This window comes from Semicossyphus pulcher, unplaced genomic scaffold (assembly GCF_022749685.1).
Source record: "Semicossyphus pulcher isolate SPU_LCO1_2020_fin unplaced genomic scaffold, fSemPul1.0.p SCAF_19, whole genome shotgun sequence".
Taxonomy (NCBI): Eukaryota; Metazoa; Chordata; class Actinopteri; order Labriformes; family Labridae; genus Semicossyphus; species Semicossyphus pulcher.
In genome coordinates, this window is record NW_027211692.1 from 15,888,757 (window position 1) to 15,902,688 (window position 13,932).

General features: G+C 42.7%; 1 protein-coding gene across 1 annotated transcript; it reads right to left on the bottom strand.

Annotated features, from left to right (window-relative positions):
• Positions 1-3,191: 3,191 nt before the first annotated feature.
• On the bottom strand, positions 3,192-13,932 carry ccdc92ba (coiled-coil domain containing 92Ba). The gene is made up of 4 exons (XM_069669063.1): positions 13,804-13,932; positions 13,317-13,457; positions 6,369-6,416; positions 3,192-4,686 (listed from the first exon to the last, which is right to left on the bottom strand). Exons 2-4 carry the CDS (start codon positions 13,447-13,449, stop codon positions 3,965-3,967), a joined length of 903 nt encoding a protein of 300 aa, XP_069525164.1. The 5' UTR covers positions 13,450-13,457; positions 13,804-13,932; the 3' UTR covers positions 3,192-3,964.

The following is a 13,932-nucleotide window of genomic DNA, read 5'->3' on the forward strand; positions in this document are numbered from 1 at the left end:
AGTTGGGCTGTCAGATCTTTGTGATATGATACACTCAAACCACATGATTTTTAGACTACTCATCCATCATGGGTGAAAGTATTTTCTGTTTCCTTCAAATTTAAACTTTTCTCTAGTACACTTTGAAGCAACAAGAACAAACAGGCAGCCGACTAGACAATCCTCCATTTTATTCCAATCATGTGTACAGTAGATCACTATAGGAAGCTTACACAGTATATGCGGTAATCAGTCAGAAGCTTGTGCTCACCCACGGACCAAACCGCATACAAACCCAGAGCATTTCATATCAGCTACCACACAGCATTATTGCTAGAGACAACATGTCGAACAAGATGCTTCATGGAGCCACGTACAGTCGCTGAAATGTCTCTCAAAATGAACTTTATTGATCTGACCCAGGACTGACAACAAGGAAGAGACCTGGAGATGCTGCTGCTGATATTTGACGTCACTATTAATAAGAGTATTGGATTATTATTTAGGCGTTAAGAAAGATGGAAGACATTCTCTGTGGGCGGGAGTAAATTATCTGTTTTCTTGCTATGTTTTGAGTGATGCGGGATTAACTGGTATGCTCTGAAAAGTAGAAAAAGTAAATCAGTCGGTGAAGACTTGCGCTCTTTAGCTGAAATATTCATTAAAAGACATCTTCATTAAGGCATCACACCATCCGTCTTCATGTTAATTTTAGTGGTGGGCCTCTTTGGCTCATTAGCGTTCTCCCTCAAAGCAGGGAAACAAGTCTCTGCAGATCAGACAAAGCTGCATAAAGCAACCAGTATTTTTGATTATTTATCCCAGTTACACAACACCCTTGTATAGTTCATCTAAAATGTGATATAAAGCTTTGATGTGGTATGCAGAACTTGATTATGAAAGGTGGATGGAGGGTTTAATCTACCTGCCGCTTCATTTGGATTAATTCTGGAGTAATGATGAAGTCTAACAGTCAAAGCTCAGGATTCCTGCAGGGAGAAAGAAACAGTTTTCAACAAGACAGCTTTATACTTTTATCCCCTCCTGTCTCCAAAATAGTGCACACAGTCATGCTAATGGCTTACCAGCTGACAGATGAATAAAAACCCTTGTCACATTTGCATTTTGACTAAAAAAGAAGAAGGGCTTAGTTTCATTTTCATCCTGACAGTCTCATGTGGCATTATAGTTATAATACGGCCGTTTGCTTGATGCTGCCTCACATGCAGCACGCAACTCCTATAAACCAGAATATAACAATTAATAATGCAAAGATTCATTGACAACAGAACTTTGTAAATTAAAACAATTCATTAGACAAGTCAGAAAAATATTAAGCAAACATACTGATACAAAATACAAAGTTAAACAATCATAAAATCTATTTTAACACCTCAAGTGTTCTGAAACCACCTCGACCCGACCTACGGATAATATATAAATATACTGATATATTGCTTTATTGATATACTGCTCAAACATAATGCTTAGACTTCTAACCAGAAGCCGCGGAGGGCGAGAAAAGCCTCACAGCAACTTCTCACATTTAAATTCAGTCCTTACAGGAAGGCTCCATTCAAAGACTGCAGACTGCTGCTCAGACACGTCATGGCGCCAGACTGTGACACAACGTAAAATACAGTTAAACCTTTATTTGCAAATCCCTTAAGTCTTATAAAAGTGAAACAAAAGGACACATTACTCTTTAGTCTCTTTAGTTTCCACACTGTATTTCTGATTCTCAGCTCCTCTGTTATAAGGCAGTTATTACAGTAGGAGACTAAAGGGACCATGAATCACAATCCGCACTGCGACAGGTAAGCCATAACATTAAGTATGTCTTACATTAAAAACATTGTCAATGAAAGTGGTAACTGCTTTTTTTAAAGGTGCTGTTTGCTCCTTGTTACGCTAGGGGCCCCCATGAGCCTGTTTTCATAACACACACACACACACTCAGCTTTCTGCTGAGCTTTTACTGACAGCACACAGTCGCTGTGTCAGTTTGCATTTTGACACTTTGGAAATAAAAGGGAAAAGTATCACATTGCAAACAGGCCGATCAGATCATGAAACACCAAAACCTCCAGTTGTGTTCTTGTTTGCCCATGTTTTCCTGAGGTGAAAAAAACCCCAACAGTAAAACCCTAAACAAACTTGAAGTAGTAGTAGCCTTCTGCGTGTGCGTGTGTTTAGTACACAAACCACACCTGAGAGAGACAAATGGTCCGACGAGTTAGAACTTATAATCACCTGAATGTGGTCTGTTTATAGCAAACAGTCACTACAGAGCAATAGCAGCACGTGTGCCTCAGTGTGTATGTTTTAGTACAAACAAACACGTTAAAATACAGTGTTGTTTAGTCCCTGTGGCAGACACGCTGTCTGATCCGTCCTCCACATCACATTTAGAAAAGAACTGTTGAAATTTGAAGGAAAGGAAACATAAATTACGTCTCAATGTATTCTAAATACTCATATGTAATGAGCTCTGAAAACTTGATATAAAGTGTTATTGCAATATTTGTACTTCTGATGTTCTCTTTTGACTATAGTTGCTACATTTACCTGCAGTGAATACCTTAAGTGCTGATTAGAAAGTTTAAACTATTAGAATGTCAAATAATGTTTCCCTGTCAGATAGGGTTTCCTGAAGCATTGCCACAGCTGTTTAGGTTTGGGCCATAGACTGTATAAAAAGATGGACGACATGACAGCTCCCTAAAAGTGAAGCCAAAACATTCCGAGCGCCCCCTGCTGACTGGCTGCAGTATAGGTCATAAAGCCCGCCTCCTCCATGTTAACAGATGGGATATGAGTCAAATTATAAAATCAAAATACACCTCAAATACATTTTTCTCAAACACGTTTCTGTCATTATAGTTCGTTTTTATCATGCTGATTTACGTTTGTTTTATTTAATTAGTTATTTATTGCTGTAAAAAGGATGATTGACAGCTCTATGGACAAATACGGCTCCTGCAGCCGATCTGTTCTGGATTAGCAGAGTAGAGAACGAACGGCGGAACTCAAAGAATCACTACAGTGATTGAAGTTTACATATCTGTGAATGTCTGCTTCAGACCCGTGTGTGCTTTGGTTAGCCGAAGTGGCTACGGCGGCTCCACCCGCCGATCTCTAATGCGCAGCTCTGACTCCAAATTAAGTCACCATCGAAAGATGGCAGCGCTTGCCTCTGGGATATTTTGGCTTTAATTTCGTACAATGAGAGCAGACGGAGACGCGTCATCCATCTTTATATACAGTCATTAGTTTGGGCAAATGTATGGTCAGCTGTTGCAGATATAACTGGTTAAGGTTTGGGAAAACACAAGTTGACGGAGGACTTAAACACAAAACCAGAAATTATGTTTTAAGTAAAACTGGTCAATTATTTTCATGGACACCAAAATCAAACAAAAAATACAAGGTTTCTGATCTGCTGTCGTTTAAAATGAATGGAAACTTACTTCCTTTCAATCAATATTGTTTCACATGTAGGACACACACAGACGTGCACACCTCTTCAGATATTTTCAGCTGTGCCTCAGTCAGGGGCCACACAAACGTTTGGTCACATGCTTGATTTATAGTCGGCCTTGAGGGGGTCACAGCTGGTTGGGCCACACAGCAGGGCTCTGCCTGAAATGGCTGCTACCATGTTCAAACTCACCATCACCATGGATCTGAAAGGGGTTGCTTTGAAATAAGGCTCCACAGTATGCTGAGCATGTGACACCAGTGTAAACAGATAGGTAATCCAACTTCATTGAGACTGATTTAAAGTGACATTTACTGAGTTTTGCTTTGCAAGTTTTTTAAGGTTATATCAAAGTCCATGTTAAAAAAGTGTCTATGATAAGTGTAGGATAATTCAATAGCTAAAACCAGTTCAGTCAAGGTGCAGGACAACAGTTAACAGCATTAACAGTCTCTCAGAAGATAAACGTACAGTGATCACACTGCAGTCAGCTCACAGTTGTTGCTAATCTGCCTTTGTTTCAGCAGCAGGGGGCGCTGCAGCCGAGGACACCAGTCTGGCAGCTTCATCCCGAGGCTCAACTGGCCCCTCCCCTCCTCCTTCCTCCTCATCCTCCTTCTCCAGGCCCAGCGGAGGCTGTCTCTGTGCCACAGTGTGCCGGGAGCGAGCCCTATGCCTTCGAGGGTGGAGGAAGAGTGCAGGGTCCGGCATGGCTGTGGGCTCTTCAGGGCCCATCACTTTCTCTATCGGCACGCACTCCCGGGAACGCTCCACTCTCGAAGACGCCCTCGCACTCTTACGTTTGGGTTTAACCACAGGAGAGGAAGGGGAGGCTCCTGACGGCATCAGTGGAGAACAAACGGAGTTCTGCTCAGCACCGTACTGGGCCCCCTGACTGTTGGCTCTGGCGAGGAGTCCCTGCCTCTGCTGCATCCGCTGGTGGTGCAGTTTCTGCCTGGCAGCGTGCAGCTGGAAGGAGAGGTATGCTGCTGCCTCCGTTTGTTTCTGCAGCTCCGTGTTGAGGATGGTGGAGCAGTGACTGCGGCGTTTGAGCTCCTCCAGGAAGTGGCGCTCCTTTTCCTTGAGATTGGCTCTGAGGGCTCCCACCAAAACCCCCTTGTGACTCAGCTCCTTACGAAGCTCTCCTAAGGTGCACTCCCGCTCGGCAAGACGGTTCTCCACCTGCCGACATTTGGCCTCCAGGAGCTCTTCTTCCTCCTGTAACTCTGACACAGAGATGATGCACAAATGCAAGGGTTAATTATCATACCTGTAATGTGCCGACACACACGACCATCACAGTCATGCTGCAGCCTATGCATCACAATACAGAATAAACACAGCTAGTCTCGGCAAGCTGATTTATTCTAAAAGCAATATAACCCACTGGTTAAATTCTACAATATCACCTGGTGCTGTTGTTTTGGTAGATACAATCCTCTTACTTGAGGCCTGCCCTCTGCATGAACTTTAACCTCTCTGCTCAGGTCAGATTTAACGCAGCATACTGCTTATTGTTCTTTATTCCTGCTTCTGTAGACAAACTGTGCGCTCATTCATTCCTGTAAAATTCCCCAGAGGAGAGGGAGGTGTGGGTGAAAAAGTCAGAGCAGCAACCTCAGGGCTGACTGAGCTGCAGCTTGCCAGAGGAGAAGGAGATTACATCCAGAGAGGCCGAGCAGTGACGCCTCAGCCTGTAGAAATAGGTCAGGTTTGCTGGGCTGGAGAATCCCGAAGGGCGGAGGGAGGTTTGGAGAGTCCTGGAGGTGAAGCTTTAAAGCTCTGAATCCATATTAAATGTAATAATGTGCCTCATACACTGATAAAAGCTTTGGGTTTGAGGTTAAAGCGGCTACATCTTAAGGCTTTAGATTTACATTTTAATATCTTCCCTTACTTCTATTTCCACAATCCTCTCTGTCTTCCTGGATGGATCCTCCGAGGACGGATCAGTCTCAGGTTTTCTGTCGCCCGTCACCACACCCATGTTTAGCTAATGTGCTATCTATAGACTACAGCATCTAATGTGATCTGAATATCCTTCCACACCCCCTCTCCCCTCCTCCACGTCTGCAGCTGACTGCATCCCTTAATCGCTCTCCTCGCTACTTCTCATTACCTCCTTCCACCTCTTCGTCTCTCTTTTTCCCTGGCTCCACGTCTCTCTCTTGTTCTGCACAAGTCTGTAAGTGGACACCCCCTTTGGGACGACGAGGGAAAAGCGAGAGCAGGGAAAGAAAAAGAGGATGGATCAATTTGTCAGGGAGGGGAGGGGAGGGGAGGGGGGAGGAGAAGAGAGCAGAGGGCCGGGGCTGTATTGATGGATCGGGGGATAACCTGTCCTGGAAGAGGAGATGGGGTCTAATGGCTGAGTAATGCAGCCAAGCTTGACTCCCCCCACACAATCATAGAACCTTTTGACTTCTCCTTTCCTGGCCCGTCTCTAATTCGCTGTGACAAAATGGTGCCTGTCTCTGCATCCACCGCATCCTGATGCAACAAACAGCCCTGCTCATGTCAGCTATGAGACAAATACGCTGAGGCACGCTGTATCTTCATGCAGAAGAAGAAGCGTAGAGAGAAACACAGATGCACTTTGCACCCATAAGCTGGCCTGGATCTCGCCTGTCATTGTGAATGAGGATATGAGGAGTGAGAGAGAGGGTGAGAAGAGGGAGGAGGGTGGCTGACAGGGATCTTTCCCCTGGGGGATGGCAGGGTGTGAGGACAGAGGATGCAGGAGTTATGGTGGATATTTGACAAACAAGCTCAGGGTGTAAACATGTGTCTGTCTTTCTGTCTTCAATGCAGAGGAACACAACAAAAAAAGGGGGCAAATAGATCCAGGAAGAGACGTAGCGCTGGTTAATGATGGAGATGTTTGAGGAAGGATTTTTTTTTAACCAACCTATTTGGCTTCTTCCTGGAGGCTTCACCTTCAGCTCACTTGTCAACTCTGAAAAACACAAAAGAAAGACACGAGAATGAGCACAAATACATATAAAGAAACCATATGAAGACATCATGTCAGATATAAGTTAAATATAGACGCTCGATGGTGCTGAAACGTCTTATTAAACCTCAATGCTGACATTCTCTCGTTCATGCTGCTGCGGGTTAACATAACAGATGCTCGATGCAGTTTACAGCACATCTTCACCGAGCGCTTACATAATTTATGAGGCTAAATCTGAAACTTTACATCAAGGACTGCCAGGCAGAGGCTCGGCCGGTGATGCCCTGGTACACTATCCGTCACAGTCTGGTGTGCTCTGCTGTAACCTCGATAAGACATATTAGCATTATTAGCATTCCTCGCTGAAATCAATATTCACTTAAAGAAAAAGTACTCGCTGTGCAATCTGGACAGGAACCCAAATAAAGTCATAAATGCTCGATTAAGTGGTGTGAGCAGAGCTGTATTTATCTTCTGCTGTAGCTGAATAACACTTTGCACTGTGTTTGTAGCAGCTTCTCACATTTTCTCACAGGGTTTTTTTTCACTGTTTCACTCTGGAGCTTTCGGCAGAGTTATAAAGGTAACTGGTCAACACACATTTTCCTCAGGTGGTTTCTCATCTTGACCTTCTGTTGCATATTACACTCTGTAGTTTGATGGATCCTATTTATTGCATTTAGGACGGCCTTTGCATCCATTTGTCTTGTGCCATAAAGCAGGCAGACGTCAGGCTGAACGCTGGAGTGGACAATTAAACTGCTTTGATCATAACAAGGATTGTACGACCTTTATTTTGCAGTGTAGGAGCAGTAACAGAGCTGAGTGATTAGGATTATCCAAATATCACATGACATGAAATCTGGCACACAAGCATTTTTAGATTCAGGATGGATTAAATCTAATGTCAGTGCAATACAGCGACTAATAGTTTTGCAAACATCGTTTATCCGGCCGGTAAATTGTGGTCTGTTATTAGCAGGGCTGGATTCAGCACAGAGTCTCTGACAGGTTTGTAGGGGGTCAGTCTGTTGGTGGTGTCTGGCGTGTCAATCATTCAGTGAGGCCTGACTGCAGATGCATCTCCACTCTCAGCACAAACACAAACACAGGGATGTGTGTGTGCGTGTGTGGTTGGAGTAATGTTTGTATGATTACGGCATAAATGTGTCCTATTTTTATTTCCCATGGCCAGTAGTAAGGACCAGTTAAATCAGTCGTAACTGTAATCTTGCTAAATTTTTTTCTTACATTAAAGTGATAATCTCGAAGTTCACAGTTTCGTTCTATGTGGCGGCACCTAATGGTGATAAAAGGCAATTGCAGGCGCATACGTCCCAGATAACCAGACGTCTACGGTTGGCTCCGGTTATAACTCTTGATTTTCCTCGCTGACGGTCGCTTTCCTTTTTTGAAGTTGTATCTGTAGTCATCGATCTTTTCTTTGTTTGTTCAGCCATCGTAGATTACTGTTTACTCGCAACACTTGCAGAGACCGGAAAAGCAGCCGCTTAGCTCCGCCTACCCTCTCTGGCAGACCAATCACTGCTGGGTGATGGAAAACGCGTCACTAACTGGGCGCCGCTTGTCATTTTTTCCCCGAAAGTCGCCACAGACACACAGTCTGTAATACTGCAAATGCAAGGGCTTTCATCAGTGGGCCATAGGCTCAATCACCATTGTGTTACATCATTCGACGATAGATAGTTTACTAACATGAAAATTTTCGAGATTATACCTTTAATGCTTGATAAGAATTTAAAGCAGAAGAAGGAACAATAACTGAAGTTATGTTTGGATTTTGTACTGATAAAGATCGACGTATATCTGCATATGTGTTATTTGTAGCCTTTCTCCTCCTCTTGCTCTCCCTGTCACACCCTTTCTCCTCTCCTCTGCAGTCAGCATAACACGCCTACCCATGCAGCTGGCATGAAGAGAGACAGACAGAGGGGATGAGAAGGATAGGAAGAAAGATAGAAGGGAAGAAAAGGAAGAAAGGGGGGTAGGGGGGCAGAGGAACCCCAGACAGGCAGTTCCAGAAGGACAGATTGCTGATTACTGGTGTCTACCATTTAGCTGACTCCCAAATGTTGACTTTCAGAGCTCCTGTTTGGTAATAATTACCCTCATTAACAACTGCCAGGAGCCTTAATGACGTTAATTTAACTTCAGGGAGTCAGCTCGGGGAAATACATCTTGAAACGACAGTCAAACAATGAAAACGAGGAGCTCAGCACATTACAGCATCCAGAATGAGAAATGCTTTGTAGGTCAGATTATCCCCTCCTGCCTCACTGAGCATTCAAGGTTTTTGTTTCCCTGCTCGACCTTGATTGTGGAAAAGATCTCTTCAAGGACACACATGTGAGCCTAATTGATTTTTATGACACACAATAAACACTTTCATATCAGAGGGGGAAAAAATGTTCATAAACGGAAGATAAAAATTAATTTATCTGGTTGTTTCAAGGAGACAAAGCGCGGGCGCGTTTATGCTGATGAAGAAACACAGAGAGTTACAACGATAAAAGAGGTCAGCAGTACAAAAGCAGAGCTAATATACACGGGAACATTGTCAGCTCAACCTTGCAGTCCCCTTCCAGGCTGCACATTAGTGAGCTGGCAGCACACACCTATCACACCTGCAACCTGCATAAGCCTATCAGCACCCAGCCTAACAGCCTTCCTCCTGACTCCCCAGCATCACGAGTTTATATCTGGGGGGAGACCGACTTCTTATAAAGCAACATTGCACAATTTTCACAAGTTACTGTGTTACTTATAAATCCCACTGACCTTAATTTATGCAATACACTGTAGGCTGTATAATTTCTTAAAACTAAAATTACTTCTAACTCCTACAAGACTTCCACAAACTTCTACAGAAGGCTGCAGAGCTCGAGACCAAAATCTACGGTTTATACTGTATATGCATGAAGTGAATGGACTGTGTGGGAATGACACCACTTTACTCAAGAAGCAGGAGGGATGCCTGTCAGGCCAAAAATCTGCAAGAAGTGTCCCCCTCTAGAGTTTGTGGTGCAAAGCCTAAAAATAACTCATTTCCCTGGGAGGTGGGTGGACCAGTGATAGCCAGAGCCCAGCACCCTGAGATCTGCAACGCAAATTTCCATCACATGATCTTGATGACCTCTCATCAACTTGCAGCAGGGGACAAAAGCTGTCCGGGTTTCAAACTGTGATTGTAATTTGCCTCTGAGGAAGAGAGATTCTCCACCTGACATTATATCTATCACCTGTGATGATTCACCCCTCCTCATCCAGGTCACCCTCCTCTCCAGAACCCGCTCCTATTTCCTCATAAGGTAGAGAATACTTTTGACTCACTACATTGTTTTTTAATGTTTTATTCAAGGAAAAAAAGCACTAATTTGAATGTATGTTTGTGACTGTTACTAAGTTAGACCAAGACTCAGCATGTGACGGAGCCTACTCACAATAAAGGGCATACTCTGGACTGTGAGACATCTCAGATGGTAAATTTGCCTCATTTCTCTCAGCCAAATACAAAACAGGGACAAACTGTCAGTAATTTCTTATCATTTATCAGTTTTGTTTACTTCCTCTGTTAACCAGTAAAATAGTCATGATACAATATATCCGATCAACTATGAAACTTAAGAAATTGTACATCTGAAATCCTCAATTTGACTGTATATTCAATTGTGTTTCTAACTGCATTGCATAAGATCTTCTGCAAATAGTCAACACTTAATTCTCACAGAATTTCAGACTCGGTATAACTGAATCTTGAGTCTGAGTTGCATTCAACACAGGCAACATATTACTAGACAGACTGAAAAACTGGGTGTAACTTTCACTTTGCTAAAATGGTACAAATAAAAATGAAGGAGTCCCTCAAGGCTCCATCCACGGCCCACCACTGTTCAACATCTACATACGCCAACTAACTCAGCTTTTAGAAATCGACAAAAATATTTTATGCATAAATACTAAGACGACACACAGATTTTTATACTTTCATCACCAGGTCACAAGGATCCTGTAAAAGCACTGAGCAATGTACAACTCAAAGATTAGTGACAACTTTTAAACCAATAGTGAACTAAAATGGTTGGGGTTTTTTTAAAGCTTCAAAGAATGAATAAGTTATAAGTTTGTGCTCATTATGCTCAACTATCTCAACTGTCTTTCAGGTTTCTCTAAAAAGTTAATTAGAGAGCTGCATCTGTTTCTGCTGTTAGAGTCCTCGCTAAGATCAGGAGAGACTGCATCAACTCTGTTCTCAGATCAACACACTGACTTCCTGTTTGTTTGTGTCCAGACCTCTCATGCTACAAGGACAGGTCAACCTACTCCAAAGGGTCAAAACTAAAGCATTCATTTTTTAGGAACCACATTAATGAAATAAACTCCCAGAAAACGTAAGACTGCTCAAACTCTCAGTTCTTTTGAATCAGGGCTTAAGACTTTTGTGCTTCGCCTTTTATTCAATATATGCTTCTTATTGCCTGGCGTTTCTTTTCCATATGTCTTTTATGTCTTATGTGAAGCTCTTTAAATAGCTTCCATGTTGAAAGGAAACTAGAAAGTCAAACGACTTGTGATAGTCACAAGGGTGGGTGGTGGTCGTTTGAACTTACTTTGTCACGAAAAAAACATTTTCCCTGCCAAACCTTTTCACAGGTTTTCACCCTGGCATGAGAGGATCATAAGAAGCTTTAAAGATGCTCCGCAGAAAGATCACTTCATATTCTGCATTTCTGGAGACGTTGTGTAATAAAGTCCTCGCATATGAAGTCCTGAAGAGACTTCTGAAGAACTTGGAAATGAAAGGCTGCTTCATAGGAAGATACAAACTGGAGAGCAGATTCATATCTGCAGCTGCTGCAGGATGAAGATTTATATTTGTGTTGACGAGCTCTGAGGAGGAAATATGTCTGTGTGTTCACACTGAGGAAATACAGTCAAACTCTCTAAAGACTTCTTTATTGATCAAATCATTTTTAAAATGAAAACTATTGGGTCCCCAATTGGGATGCCCTTTGCATTCACAGAGGGAAACCCCAAGGAGGCAGAGGGAGAGGAGGACAGGACAAGGAAACAATTAGAAATAAACACACTGTCTTTGGTAATGTGTTTCTTTTGTAAACACACACACACACACACACACACACACACACGCCACCGGTACAGCTTTAGTGACCAGATGTGACTGAGCAGCAGAGCTACTGAGTGATAGAGGGGGGCATTTTCTACACAACTGGCTCACAGCCAACTCACCCCATTTTTCTCTTTCTCTTTCTAACACACGCACACGCGCACACACACACACACACACACACACACACACACACAACCCCCTTCCCCCCTGCTCTCCCTTCCCGTATTTGTCCCTCACAATCCTTCTCATATGAATTACTAAAGCTGAGGGATCAGTGGATTAACCATGATGGATATGTTTGTATGCATCTTTAGGAGATTATATTGTGTGTGTAGAATTTTTAAAAATGTGTGTGAGGATTGTGTGTATGTGTGTATATATTTTTTTCTTTTCACAAAAATCTGTTTATTCAGTGAAATTTGGGGTTTCTCCTCCACCCTGCAGACACAAAGCTGCCCTCTAAAGGGTTACATATTCAGGAGATTGATTTGGGTTGGGGGTTTAAGGTTAAAATTCTGAGCATGATCAGTTAAGTGTGAGTGTGATTGTTCGATTACGCCTCCAGGGAGTTAATGAAATTAAATAACACACTCTCATGTGAATGGTTATACTAACATGTATGTGTGTGTACGTGTTCAAATGCACTTGCTGGCTTGATTAAATGGAATCATATCCATTAGGGCCTGAAACAGGAAATGATGCAATCTACAGGAATTGAAGCATGACATCACCATGTAGTCATTGTCTGGCATTGATTGATGTTGCACGCTCGCACACACACACACACACACACACACACACACACACACACACATTAGATGAACAATGAGGCCTGTTTGTCAGTCAAAGAGACAATAGCTGCTTTAAAGATTGTACATAAACAGTCATAGCAGCAGCAGCTTATGTTTCCTAGAAAAAAGATATTGTTCATGTGGTTGGTCATTAAAAATACTGTCACATTAGTAAAGTAAAAAGTCCTCCTTAAAAAGGTCATGGAGCTGTTTTTTCTCGTAGCAATCCATCATATGTTTAATTAAAAATCTTAGTAAATCATCTCTTTAAGGTTGGGAGGTCATTTAAGTAGTCCTTGCCGCATAAAAAGAACTGTAGCAGCAAAACAGAAAAAGCAAGAAACACAAGGAGGATCAACCAAAAGCATCCTTCACTTGATTATTTTGTATGGATTAGTATGTTATTTTGGGTAACACAATCATTTTGAACACATCACTTTCTGCATTTTGTCATGATTTTTTGAGATTGAAAACTATAATAAGCAGATAAAGGGCACAGCCGTCATGCCCCTGATGGTAAATGGACTGCACTTACAAAATGCTTTTCTAGTCTTCAGGCCACTCAAAGCGCTTTTACACTACATGTTATATTCACCCTCTTACACACACATTCATACACTGATCTCCAGTTCATGCTCATTCATACACCGATGGCTACGCCTTTGGGGTTCAGTGTCTTGCCCAAGAACCTTTGGACATGTAGATTGCAGGAGCTGGGGATCGAGCCGCCAACCTTCTGATTGGGAGACGACCGACTCTTTCACTGAGCCTCAGCTGCCCAGATGATGAATCTAATATCTTTACAGCCTATCTAAAAAGTATAATTAAGTGATTTAAAAACTCTTCAGACTTTGGTCTGAGTCTAAATAAGTACTTTTGCCAAAGAAAAAGTAGGGGTCACATAAAAGGGTCTTTGGTCAGACAATCACACATGCACAACCCCAGCAGTGTGTCCCTCACCTGAGCATCGTTTCTGCAGGGAGAGGATCTCCAGGTGCAGGCCATGGAGTAAAGTGAGGTGCTCCTGTCTGAGGAACACCACGCTCCTCTCCACACTCTCTATCTGCCGGGACAGGCTGCCCTCCTCACCCATGGCCGAGTCTGGAGACAGAAAGAGGAAATGTCACAGGATTTTTTGTTTACTTCACCAACATCTACACCTTCTGCAACTTATACTGCATACTTATTTGTATATTATACAAATACCAGTGCAAAGCTTGACTTCCAGCTGCACTTTCTCATACTGTAAACATTGCTGTTGTCAGACAGAAAAAAAGAGAGGAAGTGCTAGTTGTGTATTGAGGTCATGTGGGAGCTATAAATACAGTATTGATGATCAGAGAAATCATGGGAGAAACCTGCACCTCCAATCAGCATCAGGATGCAGCTAAATCAATAACTGTGCGTTTTCTTTTCATATGAAGTCGATTAAGATGTGTCAGCTTACCTTTAAATGTATGTTAAGTGACAAAATCTAATAACTTTGATGCGCAATAGTTATAGAAAGGTCCTCTGATCCGGGCATGCTGGCCTCCAGTGTTGGTCCGTATCCTGTCGGCTGCGGCATTCACCCAAA

Bases quoted from the DNA above. Each gene is read 5' to 3' on its own strand.
- ccdc92ba (XM_069669063.1), bottom strand. From the start codon at position 13,449: ATGGGTGAGGAGGGCAGCCTGTCCCGGCAGATAGAGAGTGTGGAGAGG. The intron at 6,417-13,316 runs GTGAGGGACACA...TGTGTTTTTCAG, and splicing joins CCTGCAGAAACGATGCTCAG to AGTTGACAAGTGAGCTGAAG. The intron at 4,687-6,368 runs GTTGGTTAAAAA...TCTCTGTGTCAG, and splicing joins TCCAGGAAGAAGCCAAATAG to AGTTACAGGAGGAAGAAGAG.